This window comes from Chrysochloris asiatica, unplaced genomic scaffold, assembly GCF_000296735.1.
Source record: "Chrysochloris asiatica unplaced genomic scaffold, ChrAsi1.0 scaffold00242, whole genome shotgun sequence".
Taxonomy (NCBI): domain Eukaryota; kingdom Metazoa; phylum Chordata; class Mammalia; order Afrosoricida; family Chrysochloridae; genus Chrysochloris; species Chrysochloris asiatica.
In genome coordinates, this window is record NW_006408760.1 from 3,134,268 (window position 1) to 3,162,171 (window position 27,904).

At 49.7% G+C, this 27,904-nt stretch overlaps 2 protein-coding genes across 2 annotated transcripts in view; one reads left to right on the forward strand and one right to left on the reverse strand.

Annotated features, from left to right (window-relative positions):
- Positions 1 to 11,661: 11,661 nt before the first annotated feature.
- GPRIN1 (G protein regulated inducer of neurite outgrowth 1) lies at positions 11,662 to 14,568 on the forward strand. Its single transcript, XM_006873494.1, has one exon. The coding sequence runs from the start codon at positions 11,662 to 11,664 to the stop codon at positions 14,566 to 14,568; it is 2,907 nt and encodes a 968-aa protein (XP_006873556.1).
- A 1,043-nt stretch (positions 14,569 to 15,611) lies between these two features.
- The window catches only part of CDHR2 (cadherin-related family member 2), a 71,788-nt gene continuing 59,495 nt past the window's right edge, over positions 15,612 to 27,904 (reverse strand). The window contains exons 17-31 of the mRNA XM_006873495.1: positions 26,236 to 26,305; positions 25,517 to 26,119; positions 24,102 to 24,173; positions 23,722 to 23,771; positions 21,714 to 21,865; positions 21,481 to 21,589; positions 21,301 to 21,389; positions 20,832 to 20,900; positions 20,658 to 20,735; positions 20,506 to 20,566; positions 20,298 to 20,422; positions 19,659 to 19,772; positions 19,486 to 19,566; positions 19,296 to 19,353; positions 15,612 to 15,749 (exon numbers count right to left, since the gene is read on the reverse strand). Of these exons, the coding sequence (XP_006873557.1) occupies positions 15,612 to 15,749; positions 19,296 to 19,353; positions 19,486 to 19,566; positions 19,659 to 19,772; positions 20,298 to 20,422; positions 20,506 to 20,566; positions 20,658 to 20,735; positions 20,832 to 20,900; positions 21,301 to 21,389; positions 21,481 to 21,589; positions 21,714 to 21,865; positions 23,722 to 23,771; positions 24,102 to 24,173; positions 25,517 to 26,119; positions 26,236 to 26,305 (1,869 nt within the window). The remainder of the gene's footprint in view (positions 15,750 to 19,295; positions 19,354 to 19,485; positions 19,567 to 19,658; positions 19,773 to 20,297; positions 20,423 to 20,505; positions 20,567 to 20,657; positions 20,736 to 20,831; positions 20,901 to 21,300; positions 21,390 to 21,480; positions 21,590 to 21,713; positions 21,866 to 23,721; positions 23,772 to 24,101; positions 24,174 to 25,516; positions 26,120 to 26,235; positions 26,306 to 27,904) is intronic.

Sequence of the window (27,904 nt, forward strand, 5' to 3'; positions counted from 1 at the left end):
ATCATGGTCTCTCATCTGGAAGACTGCCACAGCCTCCTCACTCACACTCTGTTCCCTGCCCCATATTATAGATCTTGCCTCCTGCCCAACCTCTCTTTGTCCTCCAAGGCAAACCCACTGCTATCTAATTGATTCAACTCACAGCAACCCTATATAGGAATTTTTGCTTATGAGTAAGGCTGCTAACCTCAAGGTTAGCAGTTTGAAACTACCAGCCATTCCACAGGAGAAATATGAGGCTTTCTGCTCTCGTAAAGATTTACAGCCTCAGAAACCCTATACAGGGTCATTATGAGCCGGAACTGACTCCACAGTACATAATCACCACCACCACCACCACAAATCTTTATGGGAGCAGACAGTCTCATCTTCTTCCGCAGAGAGGCTGGTGGATGTGAACAGGTTTTTTGGTCACAGGTTTGTTCTTGACACTTTTTGTGTTTTGTGAGCTTCCCCAAACCTTATTTCTTCATCTGTATCATGGGGCCAGTAATGCTTACCTTAAAGTACTGCAGAGGGAATAAAATAAGATGACAAACGTGAAATAGGGTTTGTAAACTGTAGCTGCGTGCTCTTGTGAGCTGTAAATGAACAGATTTCTGGGACTGAAATGTTTGGAAGCAGCCCTGATTCGTAGTGCTGTCCGTGGTGCTGAATTTTTGGTGTCAATGCGCATTTTTTTCCTCCCTTGGGATGCTTGCTTAGGACGTGGACCAGATCGAATGGCTTTTTATTTGCCATTTAGATTTACATTTTGGTTGTTTGATGTTGTTTATCATTAAGATCATGGTAACGTATGGTTTAGCAGGTGAGAGGAATAAAATATAAAGATTAATATACGTTTATAATCTCACCTATACTACACTGCTAAATAGCCGTGGAACCACACATAAATTATCTATCTGAACCTCAGCTTTCTTATCTGAAAAGTGGAGATAATGAGATATTAATACTAACTTTCTTCAGAGTGATTGGAAATTGTTATTAGATAAAACTCGTTAAAATAAACAAATAAACAAAAACAACAACACAGTGTCTGCCCATAAATAAAAGTTTCAGTAATGTCAGTTGTAACCAGTTTTAGTACGTAGCTTCATGATACAGGCAATAGGTTCTCGGACAATTACTGAATTATTTTATAATTGAGAAATTGGCTATTTCTCTGTATATAAACGTGGAGAAGGTAGGTCCCGAGTTCTCAAGTTGGCAATTCGGATTCAGCTCGCAGTCTCTGAGCACCTACTTCAGGCTCCTTCGTCTTTCCAAAACCAGTGAGTGATGATATTAGCCCCCATTTTGTTGTTGTGGTTAGGTGCCAACACAATGAAACACTGCCCGGTCCTGGGCCAACTTCACAGTTGCTGCCACGCTTGAATCCATTTTACAGATCAAGAAACTGATTCAGAGAAGCTAAAGTACATGCCCTAAGGCGCCCAGAGGGAGGAAAGCTTGGCATGCACTGTTCAGCGGGTGAGCAGTCACCCTAGCTTGAAAGGCTAGCAACTAGGAAATCCAATGCACCTTTTTCCTCTCCCCAACTCCACGCACGTCCCCGCCGCTCGCGGAGTGTGGGCAGCTGGAGACAAAGGGCTGGGGGCGGGGCGGGAAGGGGGCGGCAGAGGAGGCCGGAAGTGCGGCCGATGGAGAAGCGGGAAATTTCCGCGCCAGGGGAGATACGAGACAGCGCCTCCATCCAGGGTCTCCATCCAGGCACCGCGTGTTCTCAGACAAGTGGCTACCTCTCTGAGTCCCAAGTCCTTCCTCGGTAAAACAAGAAGGCGTTTGCGGGGCTGAAGTGAGTGTGATATAGAGACAGCGCGCCCCGCCCTCAGCAGGCGTGCAGCAAATGGGCAGCCTCTCCGCCCCTCAGTCTCCTGGTCTGTGAAATGGGAACCAGGCGAAGAGGGCGGAGTCCCCGGGAGCCCAGGGGCCGGGGTGAGGGACTGAGGGCCAGGGGCGCCCCTCCCTCTGGGCCCGGCATCCCCGCCGGCACCTCCCCTTCCTCGGTTTCGAGACCGTGAATCTGCCAGCGCGCATGCCCGGGGCGGGGCGCGGGGCGGGAGCGCGGAGCCGGCGCGGGGGACGGCGCCGCGGAGTCCGCGGGTCCGCCAGCCAGCCGGGCCGAAGGCAGCCGAGGCTGCTCGAGCGGTGGGAGCTGGAGCGCAGCGCGCCGAGGAGCTAAAGCGGCGCACGGCCCGGGTACGCGCCGCGCCTGCATTTGCTGCCCCTCGGGCAGGTGGCGTCGAACCCTTTCCTCCGCTCGCGGCCCCCCCAGGAATTGCTGTCCGGGGTCCTCGAACAATCTCCGTGGCTGGGCTCAGACCCCGCGCGCGGCATTAGCCCAGGTGTGTGTGTGCGCGCGCCCGGGGGCGGCGGGTGTCCGTCTCCAAGCTCCTCGCTGGAGCGGGGCGGGTCGGGGGCGGGTCTCGAAACCCGGTGCTTAACACCCCAGGGCCCCTGGAGGCCAGGCCTCCCTGAGTGTTGGGCTGGGCCCCCAGGCACCGAGCTCCCGCACTTCGGCCGCTTTGTTCAGCTCCACCAGGCAGGAGGGGGCACTTCCCGCCCGGGGGTGGGGGGACGTGGAGGGGGGAAGGTGGTAGTGGTGGTGGTGGTGGTCCGCCTTCGTTGATTCATCTTCTCCTGGAGCAAGCTGGGCACTGGAATGGTTCCATTCGCACCACTGAGCACACTCGCCTCTCACACTCAGTGTCACGCACGTTGACACACTCACTGTGTCCATGCATGGGTGCCTCACTCCACCACAGGTACACACACTGTGGGCCTTGGTCATTCCATTAGACATAAACACAGCCACCTGTATACCCTCGAGTACACGCAGCCAGAATCTTGTATGTACACCTCGGCACAGTAACGCACACTCACCAGCCATCGACAAGCATACCACATTCAGTTCACCACCACTGACTGATAATAGCACACCCCAAATCACCCTGCTCTGGCCTACTTGTGCCTGGTCACACAAACTAGGAGGCAGATTGTGTGCTCATGTGTGACCGCTTGCTCTAGGATCTGAGGGTACATGAGGGATGCTTATAGATGGATGGATGATCTGGGGCTGTTTCTGGAAGATCTTGCTATCTCCCTTGCTAAATTCTTTCTTCCCCTTCAGACCCAGACAGGAGGCATTGCTGCTTTGAGAATTCTAGGGGCAGAGGGACAAGAGGCAGGCGGATTGCCATTTACACACAAGCACACACACCTGCTGAAGTCCCCTAAGCTTTTGTCGTTGGTCTTCTCACCATAGGAGGAGGTATTTGCAGACATTGGCAGCTCTGTCCCTGATTGGGGGTGGTGATGGCTCCACAGTGGGAAGAAATCCTAGTGGGAATGGAGTGAACTGGCTGGGTCCCTGTGGCCTAGTGGGATTCACCAGGGCTGTTCTGCCTGGTAATGGAGTATACCTACCTGATCACACCCCTAGACCATCTCTCTCATGAGTGAGACTGAGAGGCCATGTGCACACCCACCGAATCCAAATGGCCCTCACGAGGGACATACTCACACTGGCCATTGTGGACATCAAGCTATTCTTGAGGAAGACCCAGCCAGGCCCTGGCCCCCTATGGTAGCCTACATAGCACAGACATCCAGAAGCTTTCTGACATGTCTCTGCATGCCCAGGTGGGCTGGCTGTATGTTTGAGCACACATGTGCAGAATGTCTGTTCCCAGAGGTGTGTATGTACCCACAGGTGGGTGTGTGCATTCAGAGGCATTCTTGTGCCCTTTCCCTGGTGCTATTGCCTATGGAAAATTGGGAAAACACATGGTCTGACCCAAAAGAGCAGAAAGAGATTTTTTTGAGCTAAGCATTGGTGTCCAAGGTCTTAGCTTTTACAGGTGGGAAGAACATGAGCTTTAGATTCAAACACAACTGGCCTTGGATGCCAGCCCCTCTTGCCCCAGCTGTGCGTCCTTGGTTATATCTTTTTTACTCTCTGACCGCTGGTGTTCTCATCTGAAAATGCATTGTTGTGGGTTCCAGATGATAAAAGGGCCCGGAGAGTGAGCTGGGTTCTGGGGAGAGGTGGTGAGAAGGTGGACTGACTCTTTGGGAAGGGACTGGAGGATACCAAAAGCTGGAAGGGGCCCTGCAGAACAGAGCTAAAGAACCTCTTGAAATGATCTCTGAACAAATCTTAAACCCAGGGCTGGGCCAGCTCTTTTAGATATGACACCTTCCCATTTTACAGATTGGGAAACTGAGGCCCAAGATGTGGAAAAACTCACCCAAAGTCACAGAGTAAGTCAGTGATCAAGCTGAGGTGTGACACCAAATCTGCCTAATTCCCTGGCCAGCTTTGCCCCTACCCCGGGCCTTATCCCATGTCAGAGGCTGAGAACTACAAGCCTTGAGAAGCCGACTTCTTCCAGGGAAGCTTCCAGAAGAGGTATGCTATCCACTGGGACTTGGCTTCCGCTCAGAACCTCTAATTTTTTAACTGGAAAATAGAAATACAGTAGCTACCATCTGGCAGGTGTAGGTGTCTCTGAGTAGTGCAAATGTTTAAGCACTTGATAAACTAACTGAAAGATTGATAGGTCAAATCTATAAGAGGTGTCTTAGAAGAAAATCCTGGTGTTATGCTTCTGAAAAGTCATAGGCTTTAAAACCATATGGAGCACAGTTCTAATCTACACACATGGGGTTGCCAAGGAATAGGAATCGAGTCTATAGCAACTGGTTTGGTCTTATTTTCTTGCAGGTATATGGGCAATAAATAGTAAGTGTTGGACATGTATGAGATCACCTCCCACCTTTCTCAGCATCTAGGCAAAGAGTCAAAAACTCAGGTGACTGCAGGTTAGGAGGACAGCATATGTGAGGGCACTGACAGTAAGAAAAATATTGCAAATTCAGTGACAAGTGGCAGAGGGACACCCTAGTGCCCTTCGGTGCCAGGGACACTATAGGGAGGGGTGGAGATTGTGGCTAATTGGACAGCACACACCCCTTTCACAGGCTGTTGCCATTCAGCTCCAGTAGACTGTTGCCAGACAGGATACAGGCTCAGGGTGACCAGATCGAAGTTTTCCAACAGAAGCTTGAAATCTGATTGTCAGATAAAATATAATTTTTAAATACCTGTGGTGGCTGGTGAAGCATGGTGGTTCCATACGGTAAGCACTGGACTGCAAACTACAAGGTCCATAGTTTCAGCTTGCCAGCTGCTCAGTGGAAGAAAGATGAGGCTTTATGTTCCTGTGAAGATTTAAAGCCTCAGAAACCTTTTGCAGGGTTGCTATGAGTCAGAACCAACTTGTTAGCACTCAACAACAACAATGGTGGTTGTGTGCCACCAACTTGGTTCCGACTCATGGTGACCCTGTATAGGCTTTCCCAGGCTGTAAATCTTTATGGGAACAGAAAGCCTCATCTTTCTCCTGCAAAGGAAGTGGCAGATTCAAACTCCTGACCTTGTGGTTAGCAGCCCAACTCATAATCCACTATGCTACCAGAGCTCCTGTTGTTGTTGTTATGTGCTGTGGAGTCGCTTCCGGCTCATAGCGACCCTGTACAGGGTTCCCGAGGCTGTCAATCTTTACGGGAACAGAAGACCTCATCTTTCTCCCGTGGAACAGCTGGTAGTTTCAAACTGCTGACCTTGCGGTTCGCAGCCCGATTCGTAACCACTACGTTACCAGAGCTCCTTTTAGATACCTATAAATGGACTCTTTGTTGTTTTAAGCACTTTGGGTCAAACATGCCTATCTGATGAGGGCCAGGTTTTGCCACTTGGTGCCTCTGCTACAGTCCCACCCTCCCCTGCCCCCTCTTGGGAGCGCAGCTGGGCTCTGACAGGCTGAGTAGATAAAAACAGGTCTTCTCTGTACACAGCCCTGCCCTAAAGTGAGCAGAGCTGCATACACCCCTCCTCTTCCTTAATTTCCACAGCAGCCCTATGGGGGCAGACTAGGCTTGTCATGGTCCTTAGGGAGGGGAAAGGCCTTGCCAGAGGTCATCCATCCAGCATGGGCAGATCCTGACTTCTTGCCTCTGGCCTCACCCACAGGGAAGGAGCTTATTGGAGGGAGTTGGTTTGTGCAGGCCTCAGGGTGGGCCACTTGGGGACTCCATCCAGCTCCAGCCCTTACCAGAACCTGGGCTCTTTCTCTTGCCCCTCTGCCTATTCCCTTTGACTTAACGATGTCCTCTCCCACAGCCCCAAGAAAAGAGGTTAGTTAGGTAACCTAGGAGGCAAAGTTGACCCCCAAAAGTGTTTTGTTTGATCTACATGACATTTGAAAAAATGAGCCAATATTTAATTTATAGAAAAATCCAAATTTATGACTTTGTTTTAAAAATAAGAGACTTGGCCACGAGGGGGCCTCATTCACTTCCCTGCTTTAAACACTCTGGGGTTTTCCCAGTACCCTCTGGATAAACCCTGATTCCTCCCTATGGGTGGCTCTCCTCTCCTGTCTTCTCCCTCCCCTACTTTCCTGTTTCCTTCTCTCCCTTCCACTCCGGCCGGCCGGCCTCTGCATGGCTGGCTTACCCTCAGAGAAACCTAATTTGACCACCTTATCTAAACCAGCTGCTACTCTTTTGTTTCACAGCATCTATTATTAGCATTCATATTACTTATTAGCATTCATATTATGTATTTGCTTACTTCTGTTCACTGCTGTATCCCCGCTACCAAGAATGATGCCTAGAACATCACATGGGGTTTAAGAAATGTTGAATTAATGGATAAATTCCTATGTGGCCACAATCAGTGGGAACTGAGTGTGGCTGTCCCTTTAGAAGGGGCCAGTTTGCTGCAGAACCTAACGCTCCCTCTTGTCTCCCTGACTCTGAGGATATCTGGAACCTTTCATCGTCTTGTTTGCTCTGTGTAGTTTTTATGGGGGGAGGAAAATGTTTTATCTCCATATCATTATCAAAAGGCACAAAATGAAAAAGAGCCTAGTCTATACCACTAAAATCTGATTCCTGCCTGACCCAGCGTGCATGTGGACCACCGAACTTCTAATTTTTCATTTTTATGCTGATGAATAGCAAATTCACTCTCCTGTGCTTCATGCCTGCCTTCCTGCTGCCTCCCAGACACTCCCCCCTTACAAATCCTACTTGCACCTCAATTAAGCTTTCCTGAACCCAGTGACCCACCATCCTCTGCAAACCCTCCCTTCTTCCCATGTACCCATCTTGGTAATGGCCCCATTAAGTTCCATAAGCCCAAGGTTTGGGGGACCCAGTGGTTAACAGTATCATTGACTCAGGGACCCAAGGTTTAGTGGGGCACCCAAAGATACAAATGATTACATGCAGGTGGCATTAACCTGGTTAGGAGAAGAACAAGGACACATGGGAACCTAAAGGAGGCTGGCAGTATGTAAACTAAGACCTGAAGACTCAGTAAGAGAGACCCCGATAAGGAGGGAAGGAAAAACTCCTCCTCCTGCTCAAGGCCAAGATGGGAGAGAATGTGAAACCCTGGATGAACCAGAGAAGTCTTGCGTGTGTGTCTATGTATGAGAGTGTGTGTTTGTGCATACATGTGCTTCAAGAATGGGTGTGGGCAACTTACCAGCAGGTAAGTCGGCACATAGGGACATGGAAGCACATTACAGACTTGGACTTGACCCTAAAGGTAATGTTGTCGTCGTTGTTGTTAAGTGCTATCGAGTGGGTTCCCATAGCGACCTTATATGGGGTTTCCAAGGAGCATCTGGTGAGCTTGGACTGCTGACCTTGTGATTCAAACCAACTTTGCAGTCCATCAAATTACCCCACAGTGCCCCACACCAGGACTCCCTAGAGGTAATGTTACGTGCCATGGAGTCCGTTCTGATTCTTAGTGACCCTGTACAGGGTTTCCGAGGCTGGAAATCTTTATGGGAGCAGAAAGCTTCATCTTTCTCCTGCAGAACAGCTGGTAGTTTCGAACTGCTGACCGTGAGATTAGCAGCCTGATTCGTAACCACTACGCTACCAGAGCTCCTTCCTCAAAGGTAATAGGGAATCATTAAAGGCCTGAGGTTTGTCTTACCACCTACCTATAACCATGCACCTACCTATAACCAAAAATGTAGGCATGAAGGCTTGCAGAGTCAAAGTCATGGATTTCCTTCCAGAATTTTTCTCTTTATACATACACCCATAAATGTGTGCCTGCCTTTTTCCTTGGCTCTAAGCATGGGATATTAATAACCATGTTGGCCCCTGGCTTTGTTTGGGGTGGGAGTGGGGGTTGAACACTTAATTTATCAGACTTTATGTGTTATTTATTTTGAAGTTTGATGTATCATCACTGTATTACAATGAATCTTGCAGTGTCATCAATATTCACCGGTTTGTTTTATGATGTTTCTGCAGAACTCAGAGAGGCCCTTTGAGAAGTATGCAAATTCTTTTTATACATCTACAAAAGCTTAATATACTTGGTCAACTTTTTCATCATTTGAAATACTTACCTTCTTAAGATTCACGCTAACTGGTTTTGCTTTGCTTTTAGCCTTAACAATTTTTTTTTTTAAGGTCTCTGTGAAATAGAGAGCCCTCATTATTGCTAAGTGCTGAGTCCGTTCAGACTCATAGGGACCCTGTATAGGATTTCTGAGGAGTGGCTGGTGAGTTTGAAGCACCAACCTTGCAATTCAAACCAGCCTTGTAGTCTAGTGCCAATACTACAACGCCACACCAGGACTCCAGAGAGCCCCTGTGTGGTAAAGGTGGTTTAGCTCTAGGCTGCTAACTGAAAAGGACTTTGGGGTCCACCCAGAGGTACCTCAGAAGGCCTGGTAATCTTCTTCCCCCAAGTCAGTCATTGAAAACCCTATGGAGCAGTTCTCCTCTGACATACATGGGGTCTCCAGGAGCTGGAATTAACAGTAACTGATTTTTTAATGTGAAATACATACCTGGGCCTCTGTACTTTCAGGTTGCCATTGTCTTTGATGCCCTTGTGCAGTTGCTCAAGCCCCAGGTAACACTGTCTCCTGAATTTTGTCACTTAATTTATTTTGGGTCACTCCTCACTCCATGTATTCTCACGGCAGCATGGTGTTGCACGCGGATGTCCCACATTTTGTGTAACCCACTTCCTGATTGTCTTCATCACCAGCCATGCCCTCCTGCACCCAGTCGTCTTCAGGACTCTCCCTGGAAGTGAACTTGCTGACTCAAATGCTGTCTGCCTTGTAAACATTGATAGATACTGATACATGCCCTTCTAAAAAGATTAGAATCAAGCTACTTTCCCAGCAAGAGTGAGGAAGGTTTTGAGCTGGGGAAGGACTTGATTGGATCTGTATCTTAGATCATTCAATCATTCATTGAGCAGATATTTGATTGGGAGCTTTCTTTCTTACTACAAGCTAGTCCTTGTTCTGTTCTGGGGATGCATCAGTGAACACAGCAAACCCCACTCTACTGGAGCTGACATTCTAATGGGAGAGACACACCACAAAGAATAAACAAATAAGGAAAACAGATGTGGGGAAAATGGAATGAAAAGATGATGGAGTTTTCCCACGAACTTTGTAAAGCCCTGTCTGTCAGATGGTGATAGGTTTTAGGAAGAGCAGTGGAGCAGGGCAAAGAGGATGAGCAGTGCCAGCCAAAGTGGAAGAGAGGCTATTTTATACAGGATGGAACATGTCAGGGAGCAAAGCATGAAGAAATCTAGAGAACCAACACTGTAGGCGTGGAAACAGCCAGTGTAAAGGATCTGAGGCAGGGTGTGTTCAAGGATCAGTGTGATTGAAGCAGCTTAATGGAGAGGAAGAGCCTGGGGGACAAGGTCAAGAGAGGTAATGGGCCCCCTGTGGAGCCCTGGTGGTTCTGTAGGATAAACGCTGGATGGCTAACCACAAGGCTGGCAGTTCAAACTCCCCAGCTGGTCCTCAACAAAGATGAGGCTCTCTGCTCTCATAAAGATTTATAACCTCGAAAATCCTATACAGTATAGGGCCGTTCTAAGTCAGAATCGACTCTATGGCAGTGCGTTTGGTGTTGGTTTGGTGGCTACTGTCAAGTTTGCTCTTACTTTGAATGAGTTGGGGAGACACTACCTGGTTCTGAGCAGAGAAGGGGCATGATTTGACTTGGTTTTACAAAGATCTCTATGGCTGCTCTGTGGAAAGTACACTGGAGGATGGTGAAAAGAGCAGCCAGGACTGTCCAGGTGAGAGGTAATGGGGGCTTGGCCCAGGGTATTGACCAACTTCTGGATATAATTTGAAGGTAGAGCTATGCCATTTTGCTGATGGATGGGGCATAGGGTGTCAGAAGAAGTCAAGAGTGACTCCAGGGGCGTTAGCCAGAACACTGGAGAGATGACTTTGGAAGAAGATGGTGGGAAGAACAGGTTTAGGGGAGACCGGTACTCTGCTCATGTGTGTTGAGTAGCAAATAGAGCAGGGGGGCCCTGCAGTTCCAGCAGCCTTCACGACCCTCCTGATGGATGTTTAAAGTGGAGTTCCCCTGTTCTCCAGATCTCTTTGCCAACACCATCACCCAGCCACCCCCTCCCTAACCAGAATCCTGCCTCACCATCCCCCACAGCCCAGGGTTTCCTGTCAGTGTCCCTCCAATCCTTCAACTTGGCCTCTAGCCCAGGACCTCTCCTGATGGGATTCTCATCTAGACTGTTGCAACTGCTCTGAACCTGTAACAGAGAAGGTGCTAGAATGATAAATGATTGACCCGCCTCAGTTTTCATGTCTTGGTCGGTCCCTCTTCTTTCATCTCTGACTCCACACTATCCTAGAGCAATCTTTGAAAACATACACATCTGACTGTGACCCTTTCCTGACTTTTGGGGCTTTATGGGGTCTACACAAACAATGATTTGATGGCCTACAGACTTATTTTGTTTGGCTCACATAGTGGTTTTAGGGCTGTTTTTTAGGATTATTAAGTACCGTGGAGTGGGTTCCGACTCATAGTGTTCCTGCACAGGGTTTCTGAGGCTGTAAATCTTTATGGGAGCAGAAAGCCTCATCTTTCTCCCATGGAACGGCTTGTAGTTCGCTTGTATTAAACAGGAATGTTTTTCATTAAAATTTTATGTCTCCCACTTCTCTTGAGAAACTGAAAGAGCTGGTGTTACTGGGTCCACATTTCTCCACAGCAGCACTTGGCCTTGGCCGGGTTGAGGGGCTCCCTCTTAGTAGACAAGGCATGTGCACTGTGATTTGCTGAAGTTCCTACCACTCTCGCAATTCCAACTCCTCTCATTTAAGATAGCTACCTGGCCCCTATGGCTGCAGATATTGTGGCCCCTGACCTAGAATAGCAAGAGGATAACTTCTGGGTAGCCTGTGTTACGGGATGTGGTTGACAAGGGAATGGCAATGGGAAATGGGGTTGAAAAGTTAGGCTGAGGCCAAGTAGTAAAAGGTCTTGAATGCCATGTTAGGAAGTCTGCCCTTTTATCCAGAGGCTGCGGTTGGATATGTGGCATGGTTGGATTTGTGTTTCTAGTGCAGGCTCACTATACAGAGAAGCTAGTGAGGAAGCCCTACTGCTAGGAGGGCCTGTGGAAGCAGAGTCTGTCTTCTGGCAACCTGCTTCCAAGTAAGAGGTTTCTTCCCTGCCAAGTCTCCCATGAGTCTTCAGTCTGCTCTTTCTTTGTTTCAGAACCAGGCAGTAGCCGTGGACTGGGCCCCAGCATGGACATGAGAGCAGATGGGCAGTGCTGAAGACCCAACCTGGCTCCAGCTGCTTCAAAAGGACTCCAGTCTCCTAGGACCACAGCCCATAGCCTTCTCCTGCCCCCAGGATGGGAGCCTGGGGGCTGGACGTCCAGCCATGAGGGACTGCTTCCCCTCCCAGGAAAAGGCCAGCCCTGTACTCCCCAGACACATCCCTGACCAAGGTCTAGGCATGGACTCTAGACACAGCAGCCCCACTGGGGCTGGGGAAGATGCCTCCTGCTCTGAAGGCACAGGTGAGAGCTTGGCCTGCCTCACCCCAACTTACATCCCTCCCCAAGAGGCAGCCAACAAGGGGACATTGGGGGCACATGAAGCCTCGGTCTCAGGGACACCAGAAATCCCCTTCTCTGGAAAGTCAGAGATTTCGAAGGCAGAACCAGTGCCCTCAGTGAAAATGGATCACACATCCTCAGAGAACAGAAATCCTATGTTCTTGGAAAAGGTAGATTTCAAGTCTTCAAAGAAGGCAGATTCTACTTCCACAGCAAAGGAAGATGCCAGGTCCCCAAAGAAGACAGATCCCACGATTATAGGACAGACAGAGTCTGCCATTCTGGGAAAAGGGGATCGTGTATCTTCTGGAAAGAGGGATACTGGATCCTTGGGAAAGGAGGGTCATATGCCCTCTAGCAAAGTGAATACAGTGTCCCCAAGGAAGGAGGGTCCTGACTCTTTAAGAAAGGTGGATCCCGTGTCTTTGGGCAAAGTGGAGCCTGCATTATCAAAAAAGGAGGATGATAGCTACTCAGGAAAAGAGCATCTTGTGTCCTCAGAAAAGGTGTGTCCTGTATCCTCAGGAAAGGCAGATCATGGGCCTTCAGGAAAGGTGGATTCTGTGTCCTTGGAAAACACAGGCTCTGCATCTGCAGAAAAGACTGATCCTGCGTCCTTGGGAAAGCTGACTCCAGGATCCTCCGGCAAGACAGACCCTGTATCCTTGAGAACAGTGGATCTTGGGTCCTCAGGAAAGGGAGTTCCTACAGGCTTGGGGATGGCAGATTCTATGTCTAGAGAAAATGTAGAAACTGTGTCCTCCATAAAAGAGGACCCCAAGATCCTGGAAAAGATGGATCCTACCTCCTCAGGAAAGGGGGATTCAATATCTGTGAGAGTGATGAAAACCGTATCCGCTGAGCAAGTAGATGCTGTGTTTTCAGGGAAGGTGGATCCCACATCTATAAAAAATGTGGAGCTCATAGCTTCAGATAAGGGTCCTGTTTCTTTGGGAAAGGTGAATCCCATGTCCTTGTCTTCCGAGCAGGCTGAGCTTGTATCTGTGGGAGAGACAAACACTGCATCCTCAGGAAAAGAGGTTCCTGTGTTCTCCACAAAGGTGGATCCCATTTCTGTGGGAAATATAAAAGCATCATCTTCCGGAAAAGAGAACCCTGAATCTTCAGGGAAGATAGACCCTTTGTCCTCAGCTCCAGGAGATCCCAAGTCCTTGGGGACTGTAGGACACCTGTCCTCAATAAAAGCCGAAACCGTGACTACAGAGAGTGCAGGCCCACTGTCCTTGAATAAGGCAGATCCTGTGGCCTCCCAGAAGACCTTGGGCAAAGTGGACCCTGTGAAGACCAGAGGAGAGGCAGAAGTAGACTCTATGTCCTTGGGAAAGGTGGATCCTATGTGCTCTGGAAAAGCAGAAGCTGGCCAAGAGATGAAGGTGGATCCTCCACTTCCAGAGAAAGGAAATCCTGTGAACTCCAGGAAAGTGGATTCCAGTGCCTTTGGGAAAGCAGAGCTGACATCTGAGAGCAAACCAGAACTGAAGTCTCCTGGGAAAGAGTGCCCCACGTCATCAGGAAAAACAGCAGTGGTTTCACAGAAGAATTCGCTGAACTCAGTAGATCCCAGCTCTGGAAAAGCAGACCCTGTTGCCTCGGGAAAGGTGGCTGCCGAAACCCCGGGGAAGGTACCTTCTGAGTCTCCGAGAAAAGCAGAGCCTCCAGCCTTGGAGAAGGTAGCCCCTCGGACTCTGGGGAAGGCTGAGGCCTCCTCCAGGAAGTTGAATGGACAACCCCAAGGCACAGTCCCTACTCCCCAGGGAGTCGGAAGCAGCAGCGGGGTTCGCCCAGTGTCCATGTCCGAGCCCCACACTGAGACTTCCAGCCTCAGTCCGAATGACTCAATAGCTTCTGGGACCACGAAAAGCCCCAGCCTTGAGGCCTTTGCATCACGACCCGGGCCACGAACTCGCGACAACTTCACCAAGGCGCCATCGTGGGAGGCGAGTGCCCTTCCACCGCCGCCGCCACCACCACGTGAGGATGCGGGTACGCAGGCAGGGGCGCAGGCCTGTGTCTCGGTGGCCGTGAGCCCCATGTCTCCGCAGGACGGCGCGGGTGGCCCGGCCTTCAGCTTCCAGGCGGCGCTGCACGCTCCAAGTCCCACACCCAGGCCACCCTCGCGCCGGGATGCGGGCCTCCAAGTGTCGCTGGGCTCCGCTGAAACACGCTCTGTGGCCACCGGGCCCATGACGCCGCAGGCCGCCGCACCACCAGTCTTCCCCGAGGTGCGGGTGCGGCCTGGCTCAGTGCTAGCGGCCGCAGTGACACCCCCAGAGGTAGCCGAGCCTGTGCGCGACGTAAGCTGGGACGAAAAGGGCATGACATGGGAGGTGTATGGTGCCTCCATGGAGGTGGAAGTGCTGGGTATGGCCATCCAGAAGCACTTGGAGCGGCAGATTGAGGAGCACGGCCGCCAAGGGGCACCCGCACCACCGTCTACCACCCGCCCGGGCCCTGGCCGCTCGGGCTCCGTGCGTGCTGTGCCTCCTGAGGGTGCAGTGAAGCGCCCACCCGGCCTTTTCCGTGCGCTGCTGCAAAGTGTGCGGCGGCCACGGTGCTGCTCACGTGCTGGACCCACGGCCGAATGACCTGAGCCCGTTTTGTATGCCGACGCCCAGGGATCCCCATGGCACTCGCCAAGCCCTTGAGGGGTGGGCAGCCTGTAGGTTCCTTTTCCTCTTCTTTCCAGCCCCTTTTCTCCCTGACTCATATACTAAACCCCTTCTACCCAGCTCCCTTGTGGCCATGAACCCACAAATCCAGCCCTGCAACCCTCTTCACAGCCCTCAGCTCTATTCTCGGTCACACTGGGCGACCACAGGGACTTGCTCAGCACCCCACCCCTCAGAGGCAGCCAGCCTCCAGAGACATCCAGACATCCAGCAGGCCAGGTTCCCAGAATAGGAGACACCGTGCAAATCGGAGTGGATAAAGCTCCAGGAGTACAAGGATTGGTGTACAAGGTGGGATCCCTGGGTGTGCAAGGCTCTGAATGTGGCCCTAGGCATGCGAGGCTCTGAAAGAATGTATGAGGGTCTGGGCTGGCCCCCAGGGCCTGGGCATCTCCTGCATGCTGTTGGTAGCCCTTCCCCAATCCATGTGTGTTCACTGGTTCAGTTCCCCACCTCTTTGCATCTGATCACTGGTTGGTAATTATCAGACCAAAGGCAGCGCAGGACGTGCCCTGGGGGCTCAGTTGAGAGGCAGAGTCAAAGATCTGAGGGTCTCAGGCCAGGAGGTCACAGTTGGAGTCTCATGCCACAGGCAGCTTGGTGACAGCTAGCTGGTCTTGGGGACAGGATGGTGAACTCATTCTACAACATAACTGTCCTTTAAAGGCCACCCTCTCCAGCCCTCTCTCCTTCCCCTCCCCTGTGCTGTGACCCCTCACAAGTCCCTTGTGACCACTCAGTGCCCTTGCCCCTGCCCCTCCGGCCGTGATTTTTGGCTACAAACTGTCACAGTATACATTGGTAATAAAATCTTTCCCCAACCATTGTTTGTTGTGATTGGCTAAAAGCAGAAAGGGGTAGGACAACAAATATATTATTGCACTTAAAGAGAGGGGATATACAACTTGGGGGTAAACCCAGAAGAGCAGGGAGCAATGTGGATCTCTGGCAGGCCCAGATCACAGGTCTGTGGTGTCTAGGCCATCGTTGGTGAAGCACCTTATCCCCTGGTGGCTACCAGAGTCCATCTGTCTTCCTGACAACACCAGGCTCAGAGGTTCTGCATCTGACTCCATGAGACTGGGTGGCAGCTCCTCCTAGGGGAATAAAGAGTGCAGGGGCAAGATGGAGTGATTTCCCAGGCACTGGGAAGGGGGCAGATCTTCAAGCCTACATGCGTATGACTTAAAGTAGGGGACCCCTGCTCCTCCTGGACCTTATCTGCGTTCCATGCAGATGGGCCTGAAAGGCTCTGCCTGGTCTTTGCCTGAGTCACACGAGGTCCTGTGCCAAGGAGTCATGCAGACAATTCCTGCCACCTGCACTTTGGACCCACCACTCGTCGGTTAGTTTCTCACACTGTGGTGGCTTGTGTGTTGCTGTGATGCTGGAAGCTATGCCACTGATATTTTGAATGCCGGCAGGGTCACCCATTGTGGATACGTTTCAGTTAAGCTTCCAGACTAAGACAGACTTAGAAGAAGGAAAGATAGACTACTGAATGTTTATGAGTAACAGTGAAACACTGTCAGCACCAGAATATTGAAGCATGGAGGATGGCACTGGACCAGGCAATATTTCATTCTGTCGTACATGGTTGCTGTATGTTGGAGCCGACTTGATGGCACCTAACAACAATAACAAGCACTTTGTGGCAGGCATTGTGTTGGGCATGCTCCATCCATTACTTGGAATGCCCACAAAGGGAGGGAACACGTCCTCCATTTTGATGGTAGTGATGGTATGTCGTAGTCAGTTCGGATTCATAGCAACCCTACTGTAAATCTTCATGGGAGCAGAAAGCCTTCTCTTTCTCCAGAGGAGCAGCTGGTAGATTTGAACTGCTGACTTTGCGGTTAGCAGCCCAGCTTGAAATCCTCGTGCTCTGTTTTATGTGTGTAGAAATGGAGGCTCAGTAGGCTTTCATGACCAGGAAGGGGCAGAGCTGAGTTTGGGCTGCTGATCTTGCTGGCTTTAAAGCCCTTGCCCTGTCCACAGTGTGACACTATTCCTGTCTGAATTCATCATCTCCCTCCTGCAACCCTCAGGGTCTCACTGGCAGTTCATTTCGTGCCCACTCACTTGCCTGACCTGCCCTCCTCCCCACTCCCAGTGCGATGTGTTTCTGCCCATGGGCCGATACCTCAGCTACTCTGCTGCAGAGCTAGAGCCACCATCACCCTCCCTAGGGAACACCAAGATGGTTTTCCAGGTGGGCTATTCTGGTCCCTGGTAGACAGTGGAATATCTGAGGGGTCCCAGAGAGTGAAACATTCTGCTTGGGCTCTCCAGAGCCCTTGCTACAGACCATGAGCTGGGAACTCTTCTGCAGAGTGGCCCAGGATAATAGCCCCTGGCCTGGGAGGCAGGACACCTAGGTTCAGGTCTGTTCCCTGCTTTGCAAATCGACCCTGAGCAATTCTGTTTCTGTATTAGTGCCTCAAAGAGGGTAAATTGGATGAACCGCTCAGGCCACTCGCATATCCCACACAAATGTTTATTGTGCTCTGGCATAAAGATGCTAACCCAAAAGTTGGCAGCTCGAATCTACACAGAGGCCCCTTGGTGATCTAGTTCTGCCCTACTCGGATGCATGTGGGGACACCATGGGTTTGGGTTTTTACTTTCAGATGAACTCATAGCACCAAGGAACTCCCTGAAAAAGGTGCCATCTATGTTCCTCAGCCAGGGGCAGGAGGCAAGGGCAGACTCCAGAGAAGGCCAAATGCCACTGTTATGGAAGGAGATGGTGCCTCGGCCATTTCTCAGAAGTATCTCCCCAGCACCACTGTGCCTCCCCCAGGACAAAGTCTTAGCTCATTTATAGTTTTGAAGGGTCCCAGTGATCTGGCCCCACCCCTCCCTGACTCTTCAATACTAATTGCCCCTTCCCAGCCCACAGGCCCAACTCCTCCCTTGATGGCCCCTGGCTCCATTCCTGCCAGTCTTCCCCTGGGGCGGCGCCTGCTCCGGCTGCCTGCCCATTCTCTCCAAGTCACCAGCTCTGGCAGGCAAGAGACTCCCTTCTGCCTCAGTTCCCCGCAGATGAGTTCACTGGAGTTTTTGCCTTAAACCATCTTCAAACAGATCAATGGTTGACTCTCACACTGGGGTTTCGGTGCAACTGTCACATAATGTAAAATCCAAGAGTGACTTGCTGACCACATTTTCCAAGTTAAGAGGTTTATGGGAAAATAATGAAGCATAAGGGGAAGGCTTAGAGTCTCAGAGGACAGGACCAGCATGGGCAGTGCCAAGTGGGTAGTGAGTGCGGGGTGGATGGGTGGGTGACACCCCCCTACAGAATAGCAGACTCAGAATGAGGAGGAGGGCAGGTGCTGTCTCCCTTTCTGGAATTTACCCATCTCTGCTATTAGTCAGTGGTGGTAGTTGTAGAATTTTGACTCTATAGTGACCCCATATGGCAGAGTAGAACTGACTCATAGAGTTTTCTAGAGTATAATTTTTACAGAAGGAGCTCCCCAGGAGCTGCTGTGTGGGTTCAAGCTGTCAACCGTTAGGTTAGCTGCCAAGTGCTTAACCATTGTGCCATCAAGTTTCCTTACCATTGGTCCGTTATTGTTAAATGTCAAATCGGTTGTGACTCACAGAAACTCTCTATAGGGCTTTCAAGGAGCAGCTGGTGGGCTTGAACTACCGACCTTGCAGTTAGCAGTCCAGTGTTTATTCCACAACACCACACCAGGACCCCACTGGGACCAACCTTAGACCTGCTGAATCAAAGACTGTGGCATGGGGGCCCAGCAGTCTGTGTAGTAAGCACTCTTCACGTGACTGTAAAGCCCTCTCACATAAGAGAACTGATATACTCCAGTGGTTCTCCATCTTGGCTGCACACTAGAATCCCCTGAGAAACTTTTACAACATGTTTGTGCCCAGACCCTATCCCAGGCCAGCAGAATCCAGATCTCTAGCATGTGACCTGGAGGGTATTTTCAAAGACAGCCACACAATCAGCAACGCAGCTTGGGCTCTATTCATCTGATGTAACCACTAACATAGTCAATAGACAGCTGCCCTGCTGTCTATTTAAGCCTACCTTCGTCTTCTTTGCTGGACTGGGTTTGTTCATCGCTCCATCTTTCCCCCATCCTCACCAGTTTTTATATAAAGGTTATAAAGGGATGAAATCAGACTTGTGAATACTTGCTTTGGCCAGGTAATGTATATAGGTTATTGTTGTTAAGTGCTATTGAGTTGGTTCCAACTCATAGTGATCCCGTAGGGTTTCCAAGGAGCAGCTAGTGAGTTTGAGCTGCTGAACTTGTGGTTCAAACCGACCTTGTGGTCCAGTGCTTTGCCCTACAATACAACACCAGGACTCTATTCTATAATTCTCACAACAGGCCTATACAGTTAGCATTTTGATCTCCATTTTACAGATGAGAAACTGAGAATCAGAGAGAAGTCATTCATCCAGGGTTGCATGGTGAATGAGTGGAGGAGCAGAGATTGGACCCTGTTCTAAAGTCACAGGCCTTCCTGGGGCCGGGCGCAAAGAGGCAAGGCTGCCACTGATGCCCATGTCTGCAGCAGGTCCCCCAAGCTCTGTCTTGAACCCAACCCTTCAAAAAAGAACCCTGAGTCAGAAGCCCCAGGCACCAACTCACTTCCTGTGTTGCCTTGATTTCCTTTTTGTCCTGGCCCAGGTCCACAGTATTGTCATCCAGGGAGTTGAGGCTATGGGAGAAGATGGAGCTCAGGTAGTTGGCAGGCCCAGTCATCCCTGTTTATGGCCAAAACCCACTACCACACCACCACCATCATCACTACCATCACCAACCAGCCTGCCTGTATATCGTCACTGCTCACCTGACATAGTCTAAGTCGCTAGAGGAAGAGTGGGACTCGAAGGCAAGATCCTTAGCAGGGAGGTTCAACATGGGGTTGGCCCTGAAGAGAAGATTCAGAGTTGACCTTCCAGCCAACCAGCCATAGCCCTGCAACCCTGTGAGGCTTCTTACCCAGCTTTGACCCCTACTTACCGCTCAGTGTTGTACATGTTAGTTCCAGGGATGGCAGGGCCTGATGGCATCACCCCTGCTGCTGTCTTCCGGGCCTCCTTGGCAGCCTTCATAGCCCAAAGCTTCCGGCGGTAGCTGTGGGGCCCAGGAAGGAGGTCACTACTTGCTCTGCCCCACTCCCCACGTGTGAACCTAGTGCAGACCTTGAGAGTGTGGCTTCACCACAACTCTGGCAGGTGGAACTGTTAGCTCTGTTTTCCGGGGGCTACAAGGAAGGTCAGAGAAGGGAAGTGATTTGATGAAGGCCACACAGCTGGCTAGTGGCACAGTTTGGAATCCAGCCCAGATGTGGCTCTTGACTCCACAAGGAAAAAGAAGAAGCATTTATTAAATGCATAGTATGTGCCAGACATCTTCCTGGGTGGCAGATGCACATTACTTCATTAAGTGCTTTGAGGACTCTAGTGTCATGCTCATTATGCAGATGAACAAACTGAGGGTCAGGTATGGAGGTGACCTGTCCATGATACCACAGTGAGTTACTGGGGACTGAATACAAATCTACCTCATGCCTAAACCCAAGGTCTTTCTATCCCCTGGATGCCTTCTGTGTGGAGAGAGGGTGAGGATTGGAGACCCACAGAGTGATGGGAGCCGCACCTCTTTCGGACACACACGAGGGCAATGGTCATGACCAAGAAGACCAGCAACAAAGCCAGCCCCAGTCCCACGATGACGCTGATGAGCACCTTTGGCAGGTCTGACTCCTGGCTCTCCTGGGAGCCCTGGAGAAGAAGGGTGAATAAGAGGACTGTGGGCCCAGCAGCACCACCCTCCTCCCAAGTGACCCCGGCCTGCCATCACTCACCAGCACCACCAGACCCAGCTGGAGCAACTGTGTCAGCGAGTCCTGATCTTTCCGGATCATCCTGGCCACAGAACCCGCTCAGACCAAAGGACATTGGCACCCCCCAGGTGTCTTACTCATTCCCCTCCCACCCGGGGGGTGACCCCACTCACACATTCAGCTCGTTAAGGGTTAGGGCAGATCCATTTGAGAAGACAAAGTAGGCATCAAGGTAGGAGCGGCTCCGGGCCCTGGAATGGGATGGGGTGAAGTCAGCAGCCCAGAAACACCCAGCAACCCTCTGCCTCTTGTCCTTATCTTCAACCACTGGGCCACTGGGCACTCACCGAGCTGTGGTGTCTATATCCTGAATGCTCACAATGTAGACAGTAGTCCTGGTTGCCTGGGTAAGAGCCCTGTGAAGGGAGCAAGTGTTGCAGAGGTCTGGAATAGAGCCTCTGCCAGTGGAATTAGGAATTGTGGGAATTAGAAAAGGGCACCTCTTCTGGACAACTGCATCAGCATTGGCTCAGCATTAGGAAAATATACCCCTTCCTCGGGGACTGAACTCACAGCCTGGCAAGCAGAGTGCCTTTGTGCAGTGTACGGCTGTCCTGCTTAGGCAACTTTGTAGCCAACTAGCCATAGACTCTGAGGCTACGTGGGAAATGGCACAAGTACAGGTTCCAAACTAGGAACCAGGTCAAGTGTGGGTCAGAAGCAGAGTTGAGAGAGAGTCTGCTCAGGTCTTGTCTAAGACCACGCTTCCAGACCCTGTTCTTCCCCACAGCCCCCAGCCAGGCTTCCCAGACCTACGCCTTAATGTCGTCCAGTTTGGCGCCCACCTCCTCCTTGGGCATAGAGAACTGTAGTCTGACGCGGAAACTCTGGTCCACAGTGAAGAGCTGCAGGAGAAAGGTGTGGGAGGAGATGCGGTGCACAGGGCCAGGGGCTGGCAGAGAGCATTAGGGGCTGGAGGTGGGGCCTGATACTCACATTCAGGGTCATTTTGTCTTTCTGGATGTTCCCCACAGATGGTTTGTCCTTTGCCTCGACTGTCACTTGGTAGGTGCCTTGGAGAGTGGAATCAAGGTTGGTCACCAGCCTATGAAAGGTAGGAGGACACAACTCAGCCTCCGAGTCCAACTGCTTGTCCCTTCCTAGGACTGGGAGCTTGCTGTCCTAGGTTCTTTTTACTCCCTCCAATCCAGGGGCTTGCCCACAGTTACTTAATATTGCCAATGAACACATTGGCCTCCGAGGAGGTGGTGATCCCGAAGTAACCCTGGAAAGAGGTGATGGTCCCATCCTTAGAGAGGAAGTCCACTTGAAGGATGGAGAACAGGATGGCACCATTGTCCCCTGAGTCATCATCTCTGGCCTAGGAGCAGCAGTGGATGGCATCAGGCAGCCAGGCCAGGCACTCACAGCCCCCAGCAAGGACAAAAGGCTGGGTGGCCTAAGAGGCTGGCCTCTATGATCTTCATCAGCCATCCCCACCAGCCACTGTGAAGATGATTCCAAGTCACGGTGACCCCATTTGTGAGATCCTGCTCTGCCTTCTATCCCTTCCCTCCCCGCTGCCCCTTACACAAGCATTAAGCATTAGGATGCTCAGACTTCATGAGCAACTACTGTGTACCGGGCCTTTTCCTGGGTCCTCTCATTTCAGTGTGTACCTAAGTGTGTACAAATTCCCTTAGCAGATGGTGATATGGTGTGGGTGGGAGGTGAGGGGACACAACACCTTTATTCATTCTAGAGCCTTTTAGAGAACAGTAGCATCAGCTCAGAGAGCTGTGAGCCCATTGACATTATTGCTCAGGATGAGGCCAAAGTTGGTATGAAGTTTCAAAAAGGAGTCGGCTTAAAGAAAATGGCTAAACTAATAATGCAAGGAGGTTCACAACCAAGGCCAAACTCACAGCATTGTGATACAATTAACTGAAGATTAGAAAATGGGATAAATGACTATTTAAGGTCTGGAATCTTCTTCTCCCCAAAAAGCACTGGTTGCTGTTGAGTTGATTCTGACTCATGGTGATCCTATATATGCAAACATGCAGAGTGGGACTTTCAAGGCTGTGACTTTTCAGAAACAGATTGCCAGGCCTTTCTTCCAAGGTACCGCCGGGTGGTTTGGAACCACCAGACTTTCAAAGCCCAGAGAGGGAAAATTATGATTCCCATTTTACAAGAGGAAATGGAGACTCCAGAGCCATTGCTCTGCATGAGGGCATACTTAGCTGTAATGGGGAGGGTCAGTAGGCTACTTCCTACACCTGTGCTGTCCACAACAGAGGGGTGACACCAGAGACCACCAGGTCTCTTAACCCTGACTGCTGGGAACTAGTGCCAACAATGCAGCTGATTTGCCAGCTTCTTGTCCAGGAAGAGGTGGAGCCTTGTTAGCCTTGGTTAAGCATTTGGCTGCTAACCTAAACGTCAGTAGCTGAAACCCACCAGCTGTTCCATGAAAGAAAGATGTGCCAGTTAATTTCTGTAAAGACTGTAGTCTTGAAAACACTATGGGGCAGTTCTATACCCTGGAGTCAATGTAAATTGGAACGGACTCAGTGGAAACAGGTTAGAATTTTGTCTAGGAGGGGAAACTGAGTCCCAGAGAGGGGTGGCAGCTCAGAAAGAATCCCCAATGCTATGTGAGAGACCTAACCTACCACAGAGCGTAGCTACCACCTTTTAATGTTAAGTGCCATCGAGTCAGTTCCAACTGATAGGAACTCTGTATAGTGTTTCTGAGGAGCAATTGGTGGGTTTGAACCAGCAATCTTTTGGTTAACAGTACAATGCTTATCTACAGTGCCTCACTAGGACTCCCTACCTTCTAATAAATACATTCAAATCCAACACCATAATCACATTTTTATAATTTTGCTCTGGAAATTATTCAGCTACAAGGAACACATTTAATTTACAGTTGGCTGTGATTTCTCCACAATGTTCAAGAACTCTAGTGTAGTGAGAAAAATGTAGCCTGCAAGTGGTTTTTATATTCATGAAATTTTTATGAATAATAAATTTAACAATTAATGAAGTTTGATCACATCAATGAGGCAGGTGTTAATTTCCATCCTGGGGTTTTCTTTTCAGATGTGAGTGCCAATAAATTTCCTTTCTGGTGTTAAAAACATCTTGGGGGCAGCTGAAAGACCCAGAAGCCTTAGCCCTGTATATCCTGGGTCTGCTAGCCACCAAAGGGTGGAGCCAAAGACTTACCTGGACAGAAGCCACCTGTTGGTTGGGCACCACAAGTTCCGGAATGATCACTACAGGTGTGGACAAGAAGGGGTCAATGAGATTAGGGACAATGATCTCAAGTCTAGCTCAGGGCTCATCACTAGAGACCCCAGTACAGCTACTCCTGAGCCAGTAGTTAGCACGCCCCCAAATCCCAGAGAGGTACAGCCTAGGGTCAAACTGAGTCGAGGCAGAACTGGGGTGGAACCTTTTGGAACCCTGGGATGGGACAGGGTTGAAGGCCTTTATCTATTTCTAAGGTTCCACCTAAGGCCTGAGGAGGGTCTATGGAGGGTTCCAAGGATGATTCTAGTGAATCAGGGTTATGCGTGTTGGGGATGGGAGAAGTTGCTACTTACCAAAAGTCTTATTCTCGGGTAGAAAATAAGGCGCATTGTCATTCACGTCCTTGATGCTGATGGGGAGAGTTCCTAGGGTGACAAAGTGGATTGGCTTTGGGCCCCAGGCAGGGAGCCTGGGGTTCAACTCTGCAGCCTCCCTCTCATGTATCAGAACTCAATCCCCTCCCCAACTGCTGACCCCAGGATGCCCACTCATCTTCTCTAGCCTGTGTGGGAGGGTATGTCATTCCTAGACCTCAGAGCAGGCAAGCATTTGTTCAAGGTCACACAGTAAAAGTGGTGGACTGGAACTGAGGACAGCCCAGGTATATCCCATCAGACTATGACATTTCACTGATACTTGCTAGCTGTGTAAGCTAGTTAGTTAATTGTCTACTCTGTACCTCATTCTCCTCATCTGTAGAATTGGATAGGGAACACCTACCTCATGGATTGTGTGGGAGATCTTATAAAGTGCCTGGCATAGTTCTTGACTGTAGTAAGGACTTGAGATAAGCTTGCTGTTAATATGGCTACTGTTGTTATTTGGAATTCCTGGGCAGTCCAAACAGCTAACATATTTGGCTATTAACTGAAAGGTTGGCTGTTCATCTACTCAGAGGTGCTTCGAAAGAAATGTCTGGTAATCTACTTTCAGATATCAGCTTTTGAAAATCCTATGGAAGTCCTTGAAATGTACAAGAAGAAACTTGAGGGCAGGAGAGGGGAGACTGGAAAAGAAAAAACTGAAAGGATATAAAAACTTTTTACATTTTTTTTTTTTTTTTCAAAAGAGCACTTGCCCTAAGTTGAAATCAACTTGATGGCAGCTAATAGTTTATTGTCATTTGGTGTCAAAGGTGGGATATGAATTCAGGTCTCTCTAACTCTGACATGTGCTTTTTCCTTTACACCACCTCACAAAACAATAGCACCCATTTAAGTGCCATGTGCCAGAATGGGAGCGCAGTGGCTCAGTAGGTTAAGCACTGGACTCTGAATCACAAAATTGGCAGCTCAAGCTCACCACCATGGTACCATAGCAGTTATGAGATGGGCTGTTAACTCCAAGGTCAGCAGTCTGAGTTTACCAGTAGCTCTGTAGGAGAAAGATAAGGCTTTCTGCTCCCACAAAGATTTACAGACTTTGATACTCTTACAGGGTCACTATCAGTTGGAACTAACTCAACAGCACTAAATAACAACAATGTGTCAGGCACTACACTAAATGCATGTTTGAAAGCATGTTCTCATTTAATCTTAGACAGACAACCCACTGCCTAACTCCACTGATCAGAAGAGAAAAGTATAGCTTGAGAGAGGTGTAATGACTTGCTCATATAGAGGAGCAAGAATCCAAGCCAATATGAACCCAGATCTGTGGCTGCCATTCTAGGACTCTTCCCACTGCCTTGTAGGCCTGGCCCCCTCACCATTGTTACTGTAGGCCTCGAAGCGGGGGTCCGTCATGAGGTCATAGGCCCGCACGACCAGAGTGACCAGGTCGCAGCTCTCATAGTCGATGGCCTCACTCTGATTGATGAGCACAGAGCCATTGGCCATCACAGAGAACCACTCACGGCACAGGCTGCCCACATCAACTCCTGCCTTGGTACAAATGACGTTCATAAGCTGGACCTCCAGCTTGGCCTCGGTGTCCACATCCTCGGCAACCACCTGAGCCACTATGCCATACTCTGAGCCATTCTCAGCCACGCTGATGCCCTGAAGTGAGGCTGGGTTCAAGGTAGGTGGCTCGTCATTCACATCCTTCACAGTCACGTAGACAATTGCTGTGGTCTCAGCCTGGGGGTCTGGGTCCATGGCATTTACTGTGAGAATGAAGGAGTTCTGTGTCTCGTAGTTCAGACTCACATCTAGGGGCAGCTGGAGCTGGCCCATGGCAAACCCAGACCCCAGCAGTGAGCCTCGGATCATGAAGTTGTTGGAGCCAGTCCCTGAAAGGCTAAAACTGATGCGGTTGTTGACTTCCGTCTGGTCTGCATCCTGGGCCACCACCACACCCACTGGTGCTCCTGTGGATAGAGCAGAGAGTAGAGGGACCCTTGCCTGGTCACCGGGAGTCTCCTCTGCCATCTCCCTACAGACTTATAAAGGGTCAGATGCCATATTGTGCACAGGGAGGACTTACCTGATTCCCTCTCCTTCACTGAGAAGTAGTAGTTGGACTGGTTGAAGATGGGCAGGTTATCGTTGATGTCCTGCAAGCAGAGCAATCCTGAGCCCAATGGAGCCTAGAAGCCCTCGGGGGGCACCCTCCCCAGAGCCAATCTGAGAGGGCAGTAGTGCTTCAGAGTAGAATTCTTGCCTCCTATATGGAAGACCCTGTGCAATTCCTAGCCAATGCACCACCTGTCCTGTCAGCGGAGCCTTACATGTTGCTATGATGCTGAACAGGTTTCAGTAAAGCTTTCAGACTAAGATGAGCTAGAAAGAAACGACCAGGCAGCCTTTATTCCCCTGTGCCTGGGGCCACCAGGAACCATGCTGATTCAATAGGAGCTAGCAAAAAAAGCCAATCTGAGAAACCAATACAAGGGGGCTTCAAACGTTTGTGGGGAAGTTCCAGTCTCTTTCAATTCCATTTTCCATGGACTTTTTGAAGCCCCCTGGTATTTCCTCTACTCTAAGTTACACAGTCTCTCTGCCCATGTCTCCACTGAAACTACCTGGTGAGGTTGTGTATTCATTTAACAGATGAGGAAACAGCCTTCAAGAGAGGTCAGAGGAACTGTTTTTGTTTAAATACGGAAAAGGCCAGAGCAAGGGGTATGGAGAGGGAAAGAGAGTTTAAAAACAAAACAGACCAAAAATTAAATTAAATCCTGAGGTACAGCATAACAACTATTAGTGGCATCTTGAAATCTCTCAGGCAGCTTTGAAGGCAAGAAGCTGAAAGAGGACAGTAAGTCAAACTCATATTAGGATACAGATTTTTTTCTTCTTCTTCCTCTCGCCTTCCTCTCCCTTTTCTGTGATTATAGACTCCACTCTAGTTTTTGTTGTTGTTGTTGTTGTTATTGCTGTTGTTGTTGTTTTGTTTTTCTTGGGATTTTTTTTTTTTCTGTTGCTGTTTTGCTGTTTTATGCTCCCTCTTCTTTGGGGGGGGGCTCTTTCTCTCCCTAAACTACCCAAGAAGAGACAGCAACTGCTGCCATATAATCAAGCTACAATCACACTCTATAAACCACCAAAATCCAGGCAAGAACCATTACCATACACTGGGGAGGCAGAAAACACCTGTGAAAGTTACTCTGAGTTAAGCAATAAGAAGAGTGAAAAGGGAAGCCCACATCCTGATCCTATCTACCTAGAGGCAATCAGAAAGCATAAAAAATACCAAAACACACACTCAATTAAGTATTAAGGCCACAGATAAACACTAAACATTTCCAAAAAGCAAAAGCAGATGACCATATCAGCACATGTCCAAAAACAAGATAAAATGTCTGAGATAAATGATCTAGAGATAAACCTGGACTCCATTCTGGAAGGAGGGCAGGTCTTGGAAATGCCTGAGAAGGAATTCAGAAAAAAAGATTATAAAATGTTTCAAAACACTTTACAATGGAGTTGAGAAAAATAAGGAAGAAGTCAAGAAAGTGCTACAGAACAATCAAATAAGATAGATACAGCATTGGAAACAATTCAAAACCTACAGAAAGAGGTCCAAATGATCAATGATAGAATATCAGAAATAGACAATACACTGAAAGGGCAAAGGAGTAGAATAGAAGAGATGGAAGGCAGAACCAGTGAGCTGGAAGACAATCTCTCAATACTACTAAGATAGAAGAGCA